Source organism: Ambystoma mexicanum, chromosome 5p (genome assembly GCF_040938575.1).
Source record: "Ambystoma mexicanum isolate Mex_15411 chromosome 5p, UKY_AmexF1_1, whole genome shotgun sequence".
Taxonomy (NCBI): domain Eukaryota; kingdom Metazoa; phylum Chordata; class Amphibia; order Caudata; family Ambystomatidae; genus Ambystoma; species Ambystoma mexicanum.
In genome coordinates this window covers 57,394,001-57,417,382 of record NC_090930.1, presented here as the reverse complement: position 1 = coordinate 57,417,382, position 23,382 = coordinate 57,394,001, and the positions used below count along the sequence as shown (strand labels likewise).

The following is a 23,382-nucleotide window of genomic DNA, read 5'->3' as shown; positions in this document are numbered from 1 at the left end:
CGACACGTAAACCTTTCTGCCCTCAGCTGATCAGGAAACTAGGCTGTTTGCTTAAACTCTGGTGCTTATAAGCACCTAATGGGGGATGGACTACCATCTTCCACCCCACATCCCACCCTTTTTGCACCTCGGGTTCCCTCCCCCATGCCCACTTTCTATTGCTGGCGTTGGTTAGTCTGGGGAATGGTACCCCAGCTGGTCCCTGATGTAGGGGCATTGGGAGACATGGGCCCAGGGAGGCCTGCTCGGCGATGCGGCTATGGCAGCGTCCTCCCCATGCCTCCCTTTGCTCAGCGCGTCCCCTGGCTGTTGCAACGTTCCCTGTTAGCTGCTTTGATGCTTTGCTTAAAGTACCAGCTGTGCAGTGTGGTGGATTGCAGGCTTTGTGTGATGTTGTGATTAATGTTTTCACTTTCTCCGTCCAGGTCTGCATAGTATCTGAAGTGCTGCTGGAGTGCACGCTGAATCAGGAGTTGCGGTCAAGTGAAGGTCTGCGTGGTATCAGAAGTTGGTGGAATGCTCACCAGTTCGGGAGTTGCAGTGAAGTAAAACGGACTCGGGACAGTGGACGGTTCGAGAGGCAAGTCCAAGAGGTAACCTGTGTCTGTTGTTTAATTTTGCAGATCCCCGTGGTGAAGAAAGCGACTGCTGAAAGGTGAGTAACACAGAGCTTTCTGCTGGCAACGAGCAGAGCGGGTGAATGCCTGGACTCAGTTGGGCATTCCCGCTGCTGGGATACGTCGGGCTAGACACGGACACAGATGGTAAGCATTGCACTGCTCTGAAGCAGGAATAATGCAAAGCATGGTGTGCGGCCCAAGGCCGGGGCGTGGTTATATAGCCCTGGGATGCACCCTTGAACACAAGACCACCAGGGATGGTTTCAGCACTGGCAACTGGAGGGCCATCTTGAGTGCCATTCACTGGCCCAACTTGGCAGCGATGTTATGGATATGGGGGAGATGACCCAATGTCCTAGTTGAACTGGCCGGATGGCCATAATAAGGAGACTTGCTTGACCCACCCCTGGGAATCGTGACGGTTGCATTCTAGAAACTCTTGGAACTGAATGGCAGCCATTTTGTCTATGATTTTCAGTAGGAATGGGGCATTAGTGATAGGTCTTAAGTTTGCAGAGTCTTTAGGGTTTGAATTGGATTTCTTAAGACAGGGTCACTACCAATTTTTTGATGGTATCTGGCATGGCATTGTGTGCAAAAGTCGAATTGATAAAGTGTTGAATTGGGTTTCTTAAGACAGCGGTCACTACCACTCACTTCTTTAATGGTATCTGGTATAGCACTGTGTGCAAAAGTAGAATTGATAAAGCGTGTGAGGAAAGGGGCACAGTTCTTTTGAGTTTCCTATTACAATTTTCACCAGCACAAGTGGTAGGGTGCATGTTTTCAACTACTTTGTTTACTTCCAGTAGAGACACTGGTTTGAATTCAAACACATGCAGATTGCAGCCATCCTCTTTTTTTTCTGCTGTGATTTTGTGACAAGATTAGGGGATCTGTCTATTTTATCATATGCTAGTCTGATCTTTCTGGCAAAAGCTTGCTGTACCTTGGGACAGTCTTCTTTGCTATGGGTGAAAGATGTAGGGATATTTGGTTTTACCAGTCTTTTAAACTATTGCTGTTTTATAAGTCTTCCAGATTGCTTTATTTTGTTCTGTTTTAAGTTTGATCCATGTCCGTTCAGCCTGCCTCTTTGTTTTCTTCATGGTTTCTAGATTGGGGGTGAACCATATGCTGTGGATTGTTCCGTTTCTTATTGTCTTAAGTTTCATCTGGGCTGCCTGATTTAATTTTGCCAAGATGTGAGTTGTATATGAAGCTACTAAGACATCTGGGGATCGAAATCAGTAGTGGACGTCAAAAGTGCATCACAGCAATTGTTCAGTTCATCCAGTGTTATTTTGTTGAGGTTCCTACTGAGAACCTTCTCCACTTTATTAGTGTTACCAGGAGGTTTCTCAGGTAAATGGATCCTAATCTCTACAAAGTGCTGACACAACCAGATGCAGGGTTTCGTTTCTATACCCTCAATTTTAATATTCCTAGATGCCATCCAGTGTAGAATGTGATCCTTGGTATGTGTCTGGTCACTATTATGTACAGAGATGTCTATGTTTTTAAGCTCCTGTTCCAGTAGTAGCGCTTCTTTGTCGGATGCTTCGTTGCGCCATCTGTTCAGATCACCCAGTAGTATGGTTCAAAAGTTGAGTCTGTAAAGTATGGTTAGAGATGTGTGAGTTCCTCATTGAATCCAGATGTATCCCCTGGGGGGCATTATAGCAGTATTACATTGACACAACTATTGGTGTTGGGGGGTGAATTTAAGATGACTTATCTCGCAACCCTCACGTTATTTCTGGTGTTAATGGCCACCCCAACTTCCTTGCCATTTTCCCAGTTTTTGTGGAAGAAGAACAAGTTACTTACCAACTGTAACGTTCTTTCGACTGGAAGTTCCTCCCAAGTATTCCTCATCTTATGATAACTCGTTGTCTCCAGCTTTGCTGCTTCGGAAAAATAAATTCTCTCGGCAGAGGGCGCTGAGCTTGAGGTCGTGGCGTCGATTGTCCCTCGACGGACTCCATACTCTGTCGACGTCACCGATGGTATAAATAGCTCGAGCAGTGCCCGTTGATTCAGTTCTGTTTTTTCGATGAAACATACAGGAGGAACACCCAGGCGTGCCCCATAACTGATGCACTCATGGTGAGAGGAAAGTGTAAGAAAACATAAACTGTACTGTGGGGTAGGATGGGAGGGTCGATGAGGAATATGTGGGAGGAACATCCAGTCGAAAGAACGTTACAGTTGGTAAGTAACTTGTTCTTCGAATGGATTGTGTCCTCCCACGTATTCCTCATCTTATGATAGACTCCCATAGCAGTGACAATTTTGGAGGCGGGAGTACTAGTTTTAGTTTTTGTGAACAGAATGCAGAACTGCCTTGGCAAATAATCCCTCATTGGAGGAGGCAGTATTCAAGCAGTAATGCTTGACAAAAGTATGCATTGTTTTCCAGGTTGCAGCTGCACAAATATCTGCTGCCGGGACTCCCCTCTTTAGAGCCGCAGAAGTAGCCATTCCCCTTGAAGAATGGGCACGAAGCCCATCTGGTGGGTATTTTCCCGCTAATCTGTAGCATTCAATTATGGCTAAGATGATCCAGCGGGATATGGTCTGTTTTGTTACAGATAAGCCTAGTTTATGACCAGTATAACCCACAAATAGTTGGTCATCTTGTCGCAATTTAGACATCCTTGAGATGTAAAAACTAAGAGCCCTCTTGGGATCTAGTCTGTGCAGTCTCTCCTCTTCCTTGCCCAAATGAGGAGGAGGATAAAAAGTTGGTAGTACTATTTTTTGTGACAAATGGAAGTCCGAAACTACCTTTGGTAAGAATGAAGGTCTAACTTTAAGGACTACCTTATCCTTATAAAAAATAGTATATTGTGGTCTGCATGAGAGAGCCTGAAGTTCACTAACCCTGCGGGCTGATGATAGGGCCACAAGAAGGACAGTTTTTAGTGTTAAAAGCCTCAATGGACATGAGTGCAGAGGCTCAAAAGGTATGCAAGTCAAGAATTTTAATACTTAATTTAAGTCCCAAGTTGGGACATAAAAAGGTATTGGAGGGTATACGTTAGTAAGTCCTTTTAAGAATTGAATTAGTGGTATTTTGAAATATGAAACCTCTTCCGAGGTGCGCTTGAAAATGGACAGCGCAGCAAGGTATCCTTTGATTGTTCCTATCTGGAGCCCCAGATTGGCTAGATGTAATAGAAAAGAGAGCACTACTGGAGTGCCACATTGAAAAGGGTCCACATCGTATCTTTGCACCAGTTACTGAACCTGTTCCAGCGACATCGATACAAAGATATTGTTGCTGGCCTTCTGGCCGAATACAAGACTTCCATTATGTCATCCGGAAGATCCCAATCCTTGTATCTCAACCTCTCAGAAACCATGCGTGAAGGTTGAGTGTCTTGACCTCTGGATGGAGAACCCGACCTTCCTCTTGCGAGAGAAGATCCTCTCTTTGCGGAAGATGTATTGGAGGGCAGATGGACATGTCTAGAAGGTCCGGGTACCACGTCCTCCTGGCCCAATCCGGGACAATTAGGATCATGGTTTTCCTGAACTTTCTCAACCTCCTGATTACTTGAGGAATCACGGGGGCTGGGGGAAACGCATACAGCAGCGCAAACTTCCACTCCACTACGAATGCGGCTCCCAGAGCTCCTCTTTGAGGAAATTCCCTTGAGCAGTACTGATCGCACTTCCGGTTGATCGCGGTGGCAAACAGATCCACTTGAGGGGTTCCCCAAAGGGCAAAGATCTCCAGAAGGACTTCCTGAGCCAACTCCCACTCGTGGGAGAATGTACTCTGCCTGCTCAGAGCATCTGCCGCTGTGTTCTTCTCTCCCGCTAGGTGAATTGCCGATAGAGAGATTCCTCCTTTCATTGCCCAGAACCAGAGCTGCATTGCCTCTCTGCACAGTGGTAGTGACCCTACACCTCCTCTCTTGTTGAGGTAGTACATTGCCACTGTATTGTCCGTCATTATCAGGACATTCTTTCCCTGTACAGAGGGCAGAAAGGCCTTCAGCGCTAGTCTGGTTGCCCTCAGCTCCAAAATGTTGATGTGTAGTTTTGACTCTGATGGAGACCAACGACCGCTGATTGTCAGATCGTTGGTGTGTGCTCCCCACCCTGTGAGTGAGGCGCCCGTCACTACTGTTATGTCCGGCCATGGTTGGCAAAAAGACTCTCCCTTGAGAATGTTGTTGTTGCAAGCCCACCATAGAAGATCCTGAGCAACTGTGCTCGGGACTTGCAGAAGATCCGACATATTCCCTGAGAACTGGGACCACTGAGTTCTGAGTGCCCATTGAAGGGATCTCATTCTGAACCTGACCTCTGGTAGTAGGAAAATGCAGGATGCAATGAGGCCAAGCAACCTCAGAAAATCGAAGGCCGGTAGACGTTGGGCATTCTGGAATTTTGTTACCATCTGCTGGAAGCTCTCACTTCGGGAGGCGAGGCTTTTCCCGAGGAAGTGTCCAAGACTGCTCCGATAAACTGGAGCTTCTGGGATGGTATCATGCGGGACTTCTTGAAATTGAGGGAGAAGCCCAATTTGTGGAGGAAGTGGCAGGTGATCGAAAGATGTTCCTGAGCTTGTTCTGGTAGGAATATATGTGAATACCTCCTCTCCTGAGACTCGCTGCCACAACCGCCAACAGTTTGGTGAAAACCCTCAGGGCGGAGGTCAACCCGAAAGGCAGAACTCGAAACTGATCATGATAATTGCCAATCGCGAACCTCAGGTACTTTCTGTGCTTTGGATGGATTGGCACATGAAAGTAAGCATCCTGAAGGTCCAATGATACCAACCAATCTTGGAGTTGGAGAGCCTGAAGGATCTGAGAAAGAGTCACCATCTTGAACTTGTCCTTCCTGAGGAACTTGTTCAAGTTTCTCAAGTCTAAGATGGGTCTCAGTCCTCTGTCCTTTTTTGGAATGAGAAAATATGGGGAGTACCAACCCCAGTTCGTCTCCGCTACAGGTACCAGTTCTATGGCATCTTTCTCTAGCAGGGTTAAAATTTCCTGCAACAGGAGCGGATCTGGAATTTTGACAGAGTTGGCTCCGGGTGGATGATTCTGAGGCCTTTTTAGGAAGGGGAGACAGTAACCTTGGGCTACTATTTCCAGTGCCCAAGAATCTGAGGTAATGCCCCGCCATTCCTGCAGATGTTGAGAGATCCTGCCTCCCACTGGTGTTTTGTGTAACAAAGTCTCAGAGGGATTTGGAGGCGGCTGCAGGAGTGGCTGAGGGTACAGATGCCACTCCTGAGGCTGATTTTGCACCTCTTCCTCGTGCTCCACGAGGGAAGTTTCTTTTGCCCCTTTGAGAAGCCTGTCCTCTTCCTCTACCAAAAGAGGAGTAGTATCGAAAAGAACGACCCCTCCAGGAAGATGAGCCGGAATAGGCTTTCAGAGGCTGGCGCATAGAGGCGCTAAGCGATTTAGCTGCCGCTTTCGAGGTCTGAAGTTTTTCTAGGCTTTCATCAGCCTTGCTGCCAAACATCCTCGAGCCATCAAAGGGCATGTTAAGGAGTCTGGCTTGCACATCTGGTGCAAACCCCGACTTCCTCAACCACGCAAATCTGCGTAGCACAACACTTGCAGCCATGGACCTGCTGATACTATCAGCAGTATCCAGTCCAGACTGGAGACATTCCTTCATTGCCTCCTTCCCGTCTTTGACTATATTCAGGAATACTTCCCTTTCCTCGCCTTCTGGAATATGATCAGCCGCCGCCGAAATACAGTCCCACAGGGTATGGGTAAACCTGGCTAGGGTACAGGTGACATTTGTCAATTTAAGGGCCATACTGCCTGACGTGAAAACTTTACAGGTCCAGGCATCAACTTTTTTATCCTCTCTATCTGGAGGGATAGTGGGATATGCAGTTTGCTTTGATGTGGATGCTGCGTGAATGACTAGACTTTCTGGAGTCGGATGCTTGTTTAAGTATTCGGGATCTGTACCAGCTGGTCTATATTTCTTGGGGAAATTACTATCTGCAGCAGCAATGCTCTCCGGCTTTTCCCAGTTTTTCTCCACCGTCCTCTGAAGAGCCCTGTGAAAGGGGACGACTGATCTTTTTGAGGACCTCTGACAATTATATCCATCATGTCATCCTGTTCAAAAATAGGTGAAGTGTTACCCCAACCCATATATTCTATTACTCTGATCATAAGACCCCTGTACCCAGTATCTGCATGCTCTGCAGGATCAGGTCTGGCAAACTCTAATTCTGGGGAAGTGTCAATTCCACTGGCAGAATGTAGAGTATCACTCAGGTCTCTCATTCTAGATTCCTGGTCAATGAGTTCCTCAGGAACTTGCGTTGTGCCATAAGAAACTCCAAAAGGAGTAACTTTGTCTTCTTCTGAGCCAGATTCCTCATAAATTGAGGACATGGACTTAAAAAAGTCTGACCTGGGCAAAGGAGTGAATCTCCCTTCTTTTTCTACCATACGCGTCGAAGGGATTGATAAATCCTTCGAAGTTGTCGAAGGAGTCTTCGATGACTTCGAAGGTGACTTCGACATGGGCATCGAGGATGTTTTTGGTGCCGAAATGGTCGATGCCGGCAGCTTCGATGAAGTCGTCCAATGGAGCGATCTTAGGGGTATGGCTTTTTCGAGGTTCTTTCTAGTGGGTCGGGGCCGCATTCTCGAAAACCTCCATCATCTTTTTACGGAATTCTTCCCATTTACTGGGAGAATCCGATTTTGTCGGACATCGAATTTCTTCGGTCGACTATGAGAGAGATCTATATCTCCTCTTCATTTTTTTAGACGATGACGAAGAGTGTCTCGATCCACTCCTAGATCGAGATCTCTTGGCGTGCATATGGCGATCCGATTCCTTCGCATCAGTCGCTTTCTTATGTTTTTTAGACATAGCCTTCTTAGAGGGGGGCGTGGCCAGCGCGCATGTAGAGAAGGCGGCTTTCCGTGAAGCTCCTGCCCATGATCCTGCAGCACAAGAAATATCGGCGAAAATAATGAAGCTTCAGGGCTGAAAATCAACCGAGCCATAACAGATCCTTCCGGGAACACCAGATCAAAAAACCGGAGAGAATCGGCACAGGCAAAGCGGTTAACGAACCGTCCGAAATCTCTCCCCCTGCGACATCCAAGATGGCGGCCCGCAGCGGAGAGACCCACTAGACGTGACGGGACGGAGACGGGATTACAAGCCTCCGTGGAACAACACAACTTCCCACCTCCCCCCGGGCATCCGCGGTGCCATCACAAGGCAAGCGGAAACGGGGACGCCCGAGGCGACCCAGGACGGACAACAGACGGCGATACCCGGAAGGCCCCCGGAAGAGGGAACTAGGGAACTAGGTAAGGCCCGCCGTCCCCACCACCTGAAGGGAACACTCCCAAAGGAGATTTGCCCCCACGAGTTCGGGAGCCCAGCGGAGCAGAAATCACACGGGACTGACCCGGTTGACTCCCACCACCACAACCCGAAAAACCCTAACGGAGGCCCGTGGGTGGCGGAAAGAGGCCAGACCCTGTAGTGGAACGAACACCTTAGGGGCACAAGCAAGAGAATCCTGGCAATAGCAGTGGAACCACTCGATCCGGAAGTGGCTGCCCCATTTAAGGCCTCACCACCCTCCTAGCACAGGTCACGGACGGCACTCTATACTAACCTTTGCTTACCCACTGCATCGGGACACCGAGGGACTTGAATCGGCTCGATCCCATATTAGTAGTCCACCGACTGAAGCTGCCGAGGCAACACGACGCCCCGCGAGGAGAGATGTCTCCCCCCAAAAACAAGTCCAGAGCCGTAACGATGGACTCGTTCACCACAGCCCGTCCGAAAGCACAGACGCCACAAGCAGCGGACACCGCGACCGAGCCACCAACCCCGCCGGAGGACTCCCACGACTCCCAGATCCTCCAGGCGATAGCAGCATTGAAAACAACAGTCGAAGATATGAGAGGAGAAATAAAAACAGAACTACAACTAATAAGGCAAGATGCTCGCAACTTGGCCGAAAGAGTCACTGCCACGGAAGCCACCCTACAGGACAATACGGAGACCACACAAGAACTAAAAGCGAAAGTTAGTGAATTGGAATCAACAGTGGCCCGTTTGGAAGCACGGTCAGAAGATGCGGAAGGTCGGGCTCGCCGAAATAATGTCCGAATTCTAGGAGTTCCAGAAGACATGGAGGGCTCAAACCCCACAGGGTTCATAGAAACACTACTGTTGCAGGAAGTAGGCGCGGGCAATCTCACCCAAGGGTTCTCAGTAGAGCGGGCCCACAGGTCTCTCCAGAAGCGACCACCTCCCGGGTCTTATCCTAGACCAATGATTGCGAAAATATTGAACTTCAGAGACCGAGAGACCATACTGAGGTTCTCGAGGGAGGGAGGGGAGATCAAAAGAAGCAACGCATCAATAGTCATGTACCCAGACTATACCCCTACGGTGCAACGGACAAGGAACTCTTTCATTCCCATAAAGGCCAGATTGCGAAAATTGAACCTCAAATATATGCTGCTATACCCGGCAAGACTCAAAATACTATACAAGGGAAAGGCCATTTTCTTAGAGACTCCAGCAGCAGCAAACCTTTGGCTCGAACACAATAACCTCGCAGACGACACTGAAGAAATCCTAGAACACAACAAAAGATGAAACCATACGAAGGCCCCATGTACACCTAAATATTACGACCAAATTCGCCGCCGCACCAAGGAAATACCAAGATTGGGCAGGAAGCCGGAGGCCCACTCGCAGAAACGCTGATGACCCCCCCAACCTGGGAAGGTGTGGGCAAAAAACCCACACGCTGCCTGAGCCGAAAGACCTGGATAGGCCTGGAAGGCCCAGGAGCCCCCGAGCGTCGTCAGTTCGAAACGACTGCTGGGAGCAGTTTCTTGTTGTTGTTTTTCCTAGTTAATCCATTCCACAGAATGGCAGTTAAAACAGTTACTACGTCTCCACACAACAAAATGCAATCAGCGAACTGGCGGACTGAAAAGGCGGTCGTGAAGGATTGGAACCTGCGGGTAGGCGAAGCCCTTGACGAGCCCATAAGCACCCCAAAAGAAGCAAACGCCTCCCGAACCCCCCGACGATACCAAGATGGCAGAGCACATTAAAATATTAACCTGGAATGTGAGGGGCCTGGGCACCTATCTTCGCAGAAACCGGATAAAATCCTACTTACAAAGAAAAAGAGTGGACATTGCCCTACTACAGGAAACACACTGTACCGTGGAAACCAATGCAAAGCTGCAGGAACACTGGGGAGGACAGGGCTTCGGAGCACCTTACTCCAAATATGCCAGAGGGGTTTACACCTGGATCAACCCTCAAGTACCATTCCAACTGACTGGTAAGGAAAAAGACCCAGAGGGCAGATACCTGATAGTTTGGGGCATTCTCGAGCAAAGGGAGATCTGCATAGTAAACTCGTATTTCCCCAACAACAACATCCCTGCACACTTGAAAACACTGAACGCTAAGATGGTACAACTTAGAGAGGGTTTCTTCTTGTGGGGAGGCGACTTCAATTGTGTCCACGATTCCGTGCTAGACAGGTCTTGGCCTCCAGTGAAGGGTCCCTCCACAGCCACCATGTCCCTAGCCACCCTGGTCAAGGAATTAGACCTGACAGATGCATGGCGAGAATTGCACCCAGACGAGAGAGCCTACTCTTACTATTCCTCCCCCCACAAACTCCACACCAGGCTAGACTACCTCTTCATAAGTAGAGATCACCTGCCACAAGTAGGGGGCATGCAGTATTTAGGTAGAACTATCTCGGACCATTCCCCACTCCTGATGGACTGGCATCACAACAGTCCCAGGCCACCCATCCCCATGTGGAGGATGCCTATTAACGCCCTGAAGGACCCAGCCTTCAGGGAGGAGCTGCAAGAATCCATAGAAAATTGCATAACAGAAAACACAGGAAGTGTAGAACATATCGGCGTGGTTTGGGAAGCCTTAAAAGTAGTAATCCGAGGGGAAGTTATAGCGAAAGCGGGAGGTATCAGAAAAGCATTAAGAACTGAACTCGAACAGAAGGAAGGCGAGATCCAGAAATTAGAAGCCACCCCAATAGAAACCCCCGGAAGGGAAGATGACCTCAGAACCCTTAGAGATGCCTGCTCTGGCGCGTGGAATAGACTGGAAAAATTTGATTTTAGCGCCAGGACCAACAGAACACACGCGGAAGCAGACAAACCGGGCCGGTTATTGGCCTGGCTGTGTAAACGTGAACACCCCAAACAGATAACCACGACATTAAGGGACGAGCATGGCATAGAACACAAGACCCAACAGAGTATCAATGATACTTTTAAACATTACTACACAAATTTATATTCCCACGTGGACAAGATCCCACCGGAACAAATCGCAGATACACTAGAGGAAATAGGCTTACCTAAGCTATCACCAGCACAATCCGATACCCTGAGCTCTGACATCACACTAGAAGACATAGCAGACGCTATACAATCCCTAGCCACATGCAAAACCCCAGGAAGCGATGGACTGCCCTCTGAGTTTTATAAAACATTCGAACCCTCCCTAACGCCACTACTATACCAGGTCTTCTCAGAAACATATGAGAGAGGCGTTCTCCCAGACAGTATGACAGAGACCCTAGTGATCCCAATGCTCAAACCTGACAAACCCCCTGACAAATGTGACTCTTACCGCCCACTTGCTATGCTCAATTGCGACGTTAAAATATTAACAACGATCCTAGCAAAACGACTATCCAAAGTGATAGGGGAAATAATACACCCGGACCAAAACGGCTTCATACCCGGCCGCAATACATCTCTAAATTTGCGCAGGCTCCAACACATCATAGCCCAGACCAACACTTGCGACGAAAACCTAGCACTACTATCCTTAGACGCCATTAAGGCGTTCGACTCCATATACTGGGAATGGCTAATAGCAGTTCTGGAGGGATTCGGAGTCGGCCAAGGATTTATCAGATGGGTCAAGATCCTGTATAGCAAACCTAAGGCCAGGCTGAAATCTGGGAAATACGTGTCTGAAAAATGGGATATTCAGCGGGGTACTAGACAGGGCTGCCCGCTCTCCCCCATGCTCTACGTCTTAGGATTGGAACCTATAGCAATTTATTTCAGACAGCAATTCTTTGATGCGGGGATCAGGCTAGCAGGAATAGACCATATCATCTCATTATATGCGGATGACGTCCTGTTGTATGTTAACAATCCCCACCTAAATGTGCCGACAATATTAGAGGTGCTCGACAATTTCACCAGATATTCAGGTATCAAGTTTAGCAAAACTAAATCCTGCTTGTTCCCTCTGGCAGGACTGAAAAACAGAAACAGCGATGATCTCCCCAAAGTGGGTATCGAATGGCAGACTGCCTCCTTCCGTTATCTAGGGATCCAAATAATGCATACCCCAGAATTAATGCACATACACAATACACAGGCCAAAGTACCAGCACTACGCAAATCCATAAGATTCTGGGCGAAGCTCCCATTGTCCATGCTAGGGAGGGCCTCGATAGCCAAGATGATTATTCTACCCAGATTTCTGTACGGATTCCAGAATGTCCACTTTTACATCAAAAACCCCTTCTTCCAGCTTCTCAATAAAATAATCAAGGAATTCCTCTGGGGAAAGGGCAGACATCGGGTAGCCTTATCCACGCTAGTCCTACCGTACGACCAAGGTGGCATACAACTACCAAATCTAGAAAAGTACTATCTGGCGGCCCAACTGAGCCATGTATCCAAATGGCTAGCGGACGAAGCCACGTCTGAGACACCCCTGCTACAGGCCATGATAGCCCCGATCCGCTTGAAAGAATGGCTTTGGGCCCCACAGAAACTGACACATAGACCACCACTATTGGCGACCCTAGGCAAGAAGATATGGCACAGAGCCATGATGGTCCTGCGCCTGAAACACCCATACTCCCGAGAAGTGCCAATCATCTCAGGGCTCGACAAGACAGACACCAACCCATACAATATCAGGCTCTGGGAAAAGAAAGGGATATACACTTGGGGCGACCTGTACACCGATGGCATATTTAGAGAATTCACTGAGCTGCAGGCGGCAGAAGATATCCAGGTCGGCCAATTCCTATGGTATCAAAAGCTCCGCAACATAGCCCGCACAAGATGGTCCACCTGGCCGGAAGAACCCGAAGAAGACCCCTTCTTGACACTGTTGTATAACTTGAGCGAAGGGGGAAAACCGATATCTCAAATATACAGTCTTCTGAGAAACATCCCTAATCCTCGCAGTGCTGCATTAAAGACCCGCTGGGAAACAGACATGGGACAGGAAATGACAGATAGCGAATGGCTCAGAGCATTGACCTTCCCAAAAGAGGTCTCCAGGAACCAAAGATTTAGATTAATTCAAATCAACGTATTATACCGTACCTACTTGACCCCGAGCAGGGTGGCAAAGTTCAAAAGGACCACTGAGATGCACTGCACCTGGTGCGGGACGGATGAGGCTGACTTGATCCACATGCTATGGAACTGCACCAAGGCACAGAACCTCTGGTCGAAAGTGCAGCAAACCTGTGAGGCAGCAGAAGTCACAAGATACAAATGGACCCCAGCTGAGTGCCTCCTAGGCAGCTACTCTAGGCCAGCCAAACTGAAACACGCTGTAAAGGTAATGGACCTGCTATGCATAACGGCCAAAAGAACCATCGCCATGGCCTGGAAAAAGCCCACAGGACCAAGCCACAAAGCATGGCGCAGAGAACTGGAAAGGTGGGCGAATGCCGAAACCAGAGCCTGGGAGGACAGTGTAACTAGATCTACCGAAGACTCGAGCATGGCACTGGAGGCATGGAAAGACACCTTAACCAAACTGTTCAGATCCCCCGATGACAAACCTCCCTGAATGTCGCAGGTATCCATCCCACTGCTAATCACGAAATCAAGGAACACTCGAAACCACACCCCCCAACCCCCGGACTACACCGAGAAGAACTCCCCCCGCTCCCCTGTGGACACTAAACCCACCCTCCCCGACAATGCCTACCGCCAAACACCCATTCGCAAGGAGACTGTTAATGTTAAGTTTGTTTATGTATGTTGTTATTCTGTTTTATGAACAAGGCATGACTGTAATAAGTCGGTCAGGTGCCCTGAATTAAGGCCCAGACCAGTAAAAATGTAAAGCGCTCTTAACCACAAATGCCAATAAATAAATTTTAAAATAAATAGCCTTCTTAGAGGCTTCCCTCCCCACCAACAGTTTACCTCTCCTCTCACGAAGAGCTTTCTCGGTCATGGATAGGCAGGGGCCGCAGTCGTCGGTTCAGTGACTGGAACCGAGACACCAGAGACAAACCTGGTGGGGATCCGTGATCGACATTTTTGATCCACAATCAACACACTTCTTGAACCCAGTCTTGGGTGTCGAAGGAGTCGAAGATTATGACATTTTCTTCACAGAAAATCGGAAGCGCGCCATTCTCGATAGCGAAGCGATCGGAAAAACGGAACTGAAGCAACGGGCGCGGCTCGAGCTATTTATACCATCGGTGACGTCGACAGAGTATGGAGTCCGTCAAGGGACAATCAACGCCACGACCTCGAGCACAGCGCCCTCTGCCGAGAGAATTTTTTTTCCCCGACGCAGCGAAGCTGGAGACAACGAGTTATCATAAGAAGAGAAATACGTGGGAGGACACAATCCATTCGAAATTGTATTTTGCTGGTACCGCTAGGTCTATTTTTGGCTCGCTTGCATCGTTCAGCCCTGATTCAGTTCGGCATAGCACATCAATGTTATTATCCTCAATGTATGTATTCCCTGATATCAATAGCATGTTTGTTGAAGGACAATGTGTTTAGTAGAAACATTTTGATGGTTTTGCTTTCCATCACATTATCCATAGTTTTGAATAACCTTTTTGGTTGCATTTTTTATGTTCTTTCCCGGGATTGTGCTACCCTGACTGTCGGTGCTAGGACTATATACAGCTTGGTCAGGTGTACCATGTGCCCCTATCATTTTAGTAATTTGTCCTTTTTCTGGTGTTTAAGGCATGATTTCTACTGCCAGGGGGTCAAATGACAGACTAGGGGTTCCATCCAGTAGTATGGGGTGTTTGAGAGCTTTGATCTGGGGTCTTTAGTTCTGCATGAGTGTTACAGCTTGCCTCTAGGGGGGTAGTGGATGTGTTTAGTTCTGTGGATTTCAGTTTAGGATGCAGATATCTGTTGACAATGGCTTTGTGTGCTGCTTTGTGTGCTGCTAGAAGTAAATTAAGGCCTGGGTGTATACCCATGTTGAGATGTGAATAGATGTCGTGGTATGTTACCCCTAGATGACTTACCGAATTTCTAAGCCCTGTTGAGGGGAAGGGTACTACTGTGTGAGCTCCTTCTCCTGCCACGACCAACGCGGACTGGCGCAGACCAGCTCAAACACGCCGGCACTAATCCCTCACTGATGGGGCTAAGCACACCAGTACCTGCTGGGACATGTAGTTCAGAGGAACTGCCAGCAGAATGCCACGGGTATGGCAACATAGGTCTATGAGTTACGTTGCAATTACAAATATGTTACAGATTGTCCAAAGAAGCTAGATAATGCTTTTTAGATAAAACCAAATTATGGCAGACAGAAATAGATCAAACAAAAATGCTACAATGCAGTGATGAAGTACTCTGGGTCTATATGAACACAGTTCCGCGAGGAAGGCTAGTCACACAGCTCTAATCACACCACTTTCATATGAAATGAGAAATAAGCCGTGGGCGGGATACAATCGTGTTTAAAGGGCGCAGACGAGCCCAAATGTGCCGGCGCTAACACGCCTCTGACGGGGATAAGTACACGGGCACCTGCTGGGAAATATAGTTCACAGGAACTACCAGCAGGATATGCCACATGTATGGAAAAATAATGTTATACAGTAATCAGTTTCAACCTTTAAGATGTCTGGGTGATAGGCTTGTCGTGCAATTTAGTAAATCTGTTTCTCCTTAATACAGTAGCGAATATATGTGTCCTCAATACCATAATGCTATTTTCAAAGAAGCTTGAAATTACACATATTTTTGGAGTGTTTTAGCAATGCAATGAACTAGGCAGCTTAAGGTTGGGCTGGTGGGATTTGCACAGTTTAATACGAGTAACATAACCTATCCAATCCAATTCAAGAGTAAGGGCAATATTATAACTGTGACCTTGGTCACATCATTTTGACTAGTGCTAGCCACCAACAGGAACTATAAGAGATAGGTTCAGTAATTCTAGCTTGGTTTTCTATTATACTGGTAAATATCTTGACAGGGGAGTGGCCCTTCACTTCAGTAAATATTATAAACTCGTCATGAGAAAGTTTGACAATTCTAGGCTCTTCATATAAAGTGCACAAACCACTCACACTCATGTTTCCATCTTCAAAGAATCTTAGAACAAGGCCACTGATTGGTTGCACTATATATTGAAGTTTCCGACAATAACTAATTTGGAGAAAGTAATGCAGAGCTCAGTGACGTAGCTGGGTGGTAAAGTAACAAAATATATGTGATGGTTATTCATTTTGCCTAAACAAGTCATAAGATTGCCTTGTATTTTTCATGGGGCGTAAAAAAGATTCATCTTTTGACACGAAGAGTCTTCCCATTGATTGTATAAAGAGTTGTGTAATGTTCACTTATAACAAGGCCACTGCCCCCAATTAAAAGAAGGCCTTCAATAAACATGACATGGATTTTTATGCTCCATCTAAGTCCTGTACTGTCTAGAATCAAGTGCTCTATCATTCCAACATACTGTGATATTATCGCAATGACTTATTCATAACAATACTTATAATTTACACCAATGACTTCATTCTTTTATATGGAGTTCAATGAGCTTGAATGAAAAGAGTTTTAAAGGAAGATGACCACTACATTTGAGTTCCTAGTGTAGGGAGAGTATAATGTATATCTGCTCTGTGCAGCATTGTGTAAATGCAGTGTTCCTAAAAATGGCATTGCATCTTTTTTATTAGGTCAGTAAACAATCGAGCAATGCAGCTGTAGATAAAAGACCCTACAGATGGATGCACTAAAATGAGAAGACTACTAACATAGAGGTACTAATGAGTCTCAGCCAAATGCAGAAAAAACTGAAAAAGCATGTAAATTAATATAAGAGCAAATGCTTGAGATCAAGAATGTATGTTCCCATTTGTAGAATGTATTTGAAAACTCATCTTCTCTCCCCCAATTTGCTTTCTTGTTTTTTTTACATTTTAATAAATCATACCATCCAAACCCATGTGTTATTCAAAGAATAGACATACACAACTGTACTGCATAGACATTCCAGTTGGACATTTAATAGAGAATGGGTACATGGAATAATCTTAATTTGTCTATAGATTTTCTTCACTCACCTAAAGACTTCAGCACTGTCCATGTTTCCCTACACAAATGAATACGCTCCAGGGACTGAGTTAGAAGCGCAATCTGGAGTGCAAGACAAAAGCACACATAAAAAGAATGTGTATACTCTGCAAATTTAATGTATTTCTTACCCACATTTAAAACAGAAATATGAAAGAATACATTCAGAAAACATTTATTGCCCTGAAGATTTCTTCTCCCATAAATTCCTCATCAGATCGATATCCTTCCAGCGTCAGCTACTTGGAAACCTTTTCAACAGGGGGTGTAGTACAATTCGATATCGACCGTCGACTCATCTTGACTCGCCCGTGCCACTCCTTGTATCAGGACTTGAAGTCGGCCATATATACATTACGTCACTACGCCCCTATACCTCAGTTCCCCACATTCTTTCCCTCCGAGCTATGCAACCGGCCAGGAAGAACCCATAGGATTAGGCTTAAAGACGCAGACGCAACCGTACTGCAAGCAACTGGCTGATAGTCCTCATACAATGTGGCACCAAATCATGCCTAATGCCTAATAGTTTAACTTCGTCCCATTAGAAGAGAAAAAGATAAAGGCAGCAGACCACTTTCAAAGCAGGGGAGGATGGGAGGGTGATGAGGAATCTGTGGGAGAAGAATCATTAGAAAGAACATTACTGGTAAGTAATTTCTACTTCAAGGAACTGCATTCTCCCACAGATTTCTCATCAGATACACTCCCAAAGTAGTACAGTGTGAGAAAGTGGGATGAAAGCCCTCAGACAAGGCTGCCACACCAATGGTAGAATGTACCCTGAGACCTGGTGGCAGATCCTTTCCTGCTCTCTGATAACACTCTGCAATGCGGAGAATTATAGAGCGAGAGATTGTCTTTTTTGACACAGACAGACCCTTCCTGGATAGATAGAAAGCCACAAAGAGTTGGCCAGCATCCCTCAATTCTGTCATCCTAGCTACATAGAAGCTAAGCACCCTCTAAGGGTCCAGCCTGTGTAGCATTTCCTCATCCTTAGAGGGATGTGGAGGAGGATAGAAAATAGGCAAATCAATGCTCTGGGACATGTGAAATTCAGAAACCACAGGACGCTCCTTGAGAGAAGCCTTCTCTTTGAAAAAGGGCAGATTGCAAGATAGAGCCTGATGCTCACTTACACGTCTCACTGATGTGATTACCACCAGGAAAGCCGTTTTCAGGGTAAGTAACATGAAAGGACATGAATGCATGGACTTAAATGGAGCCACCATAAAAAATGACAAAACCAAATTTAGGTCCCAGTCCACAACCAAAAATGGAATAGGTGGAAACCTATTTACAAGGACTTTCAGGAATTGGGTGATTACTGGGACGTGAAGAAGGATTCTTGATCCGGGGACCTCTTCAACACATACAAAGCTGCCAAGTAGCCCTTGACTGTGCCTATCTGACAGCCCATAGAGGCCAGTGACAGAAGAAACTCTTCACCACAGTAGTGGGACAAGCGATAGGGTCGATCCTGCATTCCCTACAGCACGCCTCAAATGTTCTTCACCTGCACGTGTTCAAAGATCTCGTAGAAGGTCTGTCTGCAGCCAATAGCACCTCAAGTACCTCTTCTGAGAGGTACCAGTCATCTTACCTCATCCTTTGAAAAGCCACGCATATAGGTTGAGGAATTCTGGGTTTGGGTGGAGCACCCGACCTTCCGACTGTTATAGGAGGTCCAGTCGTTGAAGCAACCTGAGTGGTGGACCGATGGTCCAGTCCAGGAGTACCATGTTCTCCTGGCCAGTACGGGGCAATAAAGATCATGGTGGCTCGAAACCTCCTCAACCTCCTGAGAACCCACGGGATGACAGGTATCGGAGGAAACACATAGTGGTGGTTGAAGACCCACCCTATCAGGAACGAGTACACAAGTGTACCCTTCGCAGTGAATTCCCTGGCTCAAAACTGTCTGCACTTCGCGTTGGCCCTCGTGGCAAACAGATCCACTGTTGGGGTACCCCACTGGGCAAAGATCCCTTTGAGAACTTCCTGGCACACTTCCCACTTGTGTGAGACCATGCTCTGCCTGCTCAGAGTGTATGCTAGCCCGTTCTCTGCTCCCATTAGGCGGAGAGCCGAAGCAGAAATCCGGTTCTCCAACAATCAGAACCATAGTTTCCGCATTTCCCTGCACAGGGGCAGGGACCATACACTCCCCTGTTGTTGAGGTAATGTGGGCCACAGTGTTGACCTCAGCGAGAGTACATGTTTCCCTTTGAGGGAAGGGGCAAAGGCCATCAGGGTGTGCCGGAGCACTTTGGAGTGTGTTGTAAGCTGGATGGAATTACCATAAAACAATCTCGGGCCCAAATAACTGGACAAACTCAAAGAAGATGGCAAAAGTACTGTTTTATTATCAATGAAATAAAATAGGTAAACCTGGCAAGCAGCAGTTAACAGCCTACGCACTCTCAACATATTTCAACCTTGCAGAGGTTCTTATACCCCAATATACGTCAGCTATGGCGTCATCCTACGTGGCAAATAATAAAAAACCTATTGCAGGGATGGATTGGTTAGGGAATATGTCTTCATATACATTCTCAAATGGATTAGTAAATTCCAACATGCCCTTCATAATAATAGGTACGCCTCAGACTACCTCTAACTACCTGAAACATAGACAAGAGCAGAATAACTAGCAGCTGATTGATGGATGCAACATTGTATAGACCACCATCATATAAGCCCTTACGATTGGTTTGGCATGCTTGCACCAACTTTGAACATTGGCTCGTTAGCAGAACGTTAGCTATGGACCCCAGGTGCAGGAGGCCAACGTCAGACAACCGCCTTCCCAACCAATTAGTCTACCATCTCTCATCCCCTAGGCCTTAAGCCAAGACTCTTCCTTTGTAGTTGACCTAACCGGTTGTTCTTTCCCTTGGCCATTCAACAGGAGTGAAAGCACACTGTTATCTCGCCTGGAGCTCTGTAATAGGTCCTATTTCCAGCTTCTGAATCACGTGCGAGGAGACCATGATTTTTTCCAAATCGTCTCCTATTTACTGCTGTTTGATTCAGTTTACTTCAGATGCATTTATTCTTCTTGGACACTGGACACTTGGTTGCTCCGTTCTGGAAGCCCTTTCCATGTCTTTATTGGTCTAATACTTGGCATTCACAACGTTCTTTCTTGTATCTCACCTAAGAGAAATGTGTCCTATGCACACAGCTTATCCTCTTGATTGTTTGAAGTTATCCTTGCGGTGACGTCCTTGACTCTGACCCACAGCTTCCCCTGCCCCTTGCACAGCGTGATTTCTGTGCCTTTCAGCTCCTGCAGCTTGACTTGTCTCCCCAAGGTTTCCATCTTACTATTCATACAAGACCAAAATCCATTTTCTCAAAATGGCAGCTTTGCCTGCGTCCTATTTTCTACCTTAGCAAGCCTCTCTATTTTCTTGTCTACCTTGATTTTCAGCAGATGTACATCAGTTATTCCTCCTGTCACTTATCTTCTTATTACGCATGATTTCTTCATACTCGCATGTGCGGTTATTACATTTCTTCAGTTACATCTTCAGTCTTCAGTATTCATACATCGTTTCAGTACAGCATCTTGTCTCATCATCAGTGTGTCCTCGTGTTGTCTCTTTGGGACGTCACTTGGCTTCTGGCCTGACTGTTTACAGATCTTTGCTCAGTGGTTGTCGTAAACCTATGTCCCTTACATCAATTCGAGGGTACATTACGGTACGGTTGTCTCAGTGGGAAGCGTCTCTCGAACACTTGCTGCAATATCAGCACTACAGCAGGTTTCACCGCCCTGTTTCTGTCCCAATATGGCATTGGTGAGGGGGAGTAGTCTGGTAATGACGTAGACGGCTCCTCCTCCAGAAGAGCCAACCGGATCGCCTGCAACTCCAGCATTTTGATATGCGCCGGCATTCCAGTGGCGACCAAAAGCCACTCACTTGCAGATCCATTCAGTGAATGCCCTAACCCTTCAGGGACGCATCTGTGACCAAAATGGATTGAAGCCACGGTGGCAAAAAGGGATCTCCCGCCCTCCTGTTCTCTCTGTGTTCCACCAAGAAAGGCTGTTGGCCACCGACCTTGTCACCTTGAAAATGTCCTTCATGGCGCAGAAATACTGAGACCACTGACTTCTCAGCAGCCACTACAGAGATCGCATCCACAGTCTGGCCTCTGGCACCAGAAAAATGCAAGAAGCCATTAGACCTAAGAGCCAGAGGAAGGAAGACGCAGGTAGGCTGTCATGGCTCTGGAAAATGTCGACCATTTGCCTGACACTGATGACTCTTTCTTTAGGCGGGGGGTTGGTGGATGTGCCGCCACCATTCCCACCGGCTTGGTGAAAAGCCTGGGCGCGGACATTAAGCCAAATGGGAGCACCTTGAATTGAGAGTGAGTGTCCTCGATGACAAATCTCAGGAACTGCCTGTGCCTCTGATAGATTGGCACATGAAAATAAGTATCCTGAAGGTCCAGCAACACTAACCAGTCCTGACGTTGTAGAGCCTGGAGAATTTCCCTCAATGCCACCATTCTGAACTTGTCTTTCCTCAAGAACTTGTTTAAGGCCCTGGGGTCCAGGATGGGACAGAGTCCTCCTCCTTTTTTGGGTACCAGAAAACAGCCAAATCCCCTCTGCTCGGGTGACAACTCTTCTACTGCACCCTTCAATACCAGGGCTCTCAGTTCCTCCTGGAGCTCCTGTCCCGGTTGTTGCAGAGGGAGGGTGGTCTGTCTGGTGATTTTCTTAAGAATGGTAGACAGTACCCCCATTCGACAAGCTGCAAGGCCCAGGCGTCGGAGATTACCTTCTTGCATCTGTCCCACTGCTCAGAGATTCTCCCTCTAACCGGAGACACATGTGGGGAGAACTCAAAGTACCCTAACGGGTGCCACCGCTCCTGCCACTGCTGCCACAGTCTGGTTGCTGAGGCCCCTTTGCCCCATCCGGGAATGCGAGAAACGCCTCTGCCCGTGCCTGGCTTAAGGGAGATGTGCCCTCTTTCCAAACAGGACATACCGCCTGTAGCCTCTACCCTTAGAGTAGAAGCCGAAAGATTGTTTTGCTAGTTGCTACACAGCTAGACCCAGTGACTTGGCAGCCAACTTGGAGTCTTTGAATTTCTTCAAGGACTCATCGGCCTTCGGGTAAACAGGTGCTCACCATCAACAGCTATGTCGAGAAATGTAGCTTGGACATTCACTGAAAATCCTAAACTGTGGAAGTAGACTGTCCTCCTTAGTACTGTGGATGTCCCCATTGCATGGCCTACGCAATCTGCAGCGTCCAGGCCCGACTGCACTGCTTGGCATACCACATTCTTGTCATTGTGAATGATGCATAGAAACCCATCCTTTATTTCACCAGCCGAGATGTGTTGCGGCACTTCCGGCATAATTCTCCACAGTCCGTGGGACTATTTAGCGAATGTGTATGGTACATTGACCGCCTTCAGGGCCATGCTTCCTGAAGCAAAGATCTTTTGCCCTGGGCATCCGTCTTCTTGGAATTCCTGTCCACAGGGAGATTGGAGGTGTATGTGGGCGGTCTAGAGCTTATTGTAGAGGCTTGTACCACTAGACCTTATGGCGAGGTGACATAAGGGGTAAATCCTCTTGAGATGGTTTATATTTTTTGGTGAGTTCTGAGTCTACCACTGGTGTGGAACATGGCCATTGCCACAATGTGGAAATTGGCTCTGAGATAGCCGTAATAAATGGCAATGCCCTTTCCATTTGTGGTCCCTTAGCTAGGATGTCCGTCAATTCATAGGCAGACAGGGGTTTAGCCAGGGTGCCCAGACCCAAGGCCTTAGTCACCTTTTTGACAGTCCTTCTGCACTGCGCATTCGGGTGACCATAAGGAGCGACCTGTTACAAATCCATGTCGGGAGACGTGTTTAACCCGTTTACACCATGCAAACCTTCAGCCAGGTCAAGCAAATCTACTTGGTCCGTGAAGAAATCATCTCCTCCAGCCACCCTGCTCATAGCCAAATGACACTTGGTCCCCTTTGTTGTCATAGATCGACCTCATAGAGTCAAAAAAAGTGATAGAGAACCGGAGAGAAAGGAATTTCGACTGTCGGCACCGACATCAACGGAGTAGTTCCTCCAAGGCGACCTCCTCGGCACTAGAGCTGGTTTCCCAGTCGTCAAAGTCGAGCACAAGGTTGTATGACCAGGCATGGTAACCTTGGGGCCAGAACCTCTGGCGTAACTGGTGCCCTATTTACCTGCACCATTGAGACCTAAGTCTTACCTGCAACAGCTTTCTGGAAAAGCTGGAGCATTTGCTCCTTGAACGTCTCCCACTCTTACCTCAATGCATTCCTCCGACGAATCAGAGTCGTGTCTGCATCAAGGGAATCTTTTTT

At 47.3% G+C, this 23,382-nt stretch overlaps 1 protein-coding gene across 1 annotated transcript in view; it reads right to left on the bottom strand.

The window, feature by feature from the left end:
* TEX11 (testis expressed 11) overlaps window positions 1-23,382 on the bottom strand; it is a 3,096,519-nt gene that overhangs the window by 381,954 nt on the left and 2,691,183 nt on the right. Inside the window, exon 25 of the mRNA XM_069612434.1 lies at window positions 17,002-17,074. Coding sequence (XP_069468535.1) covers window positions 17,002-17,074 — 73 coding nt within the window. The remainder of the gene's footprint in view (window positions 1-17,001; window positions 17,075-23,382) is intronic.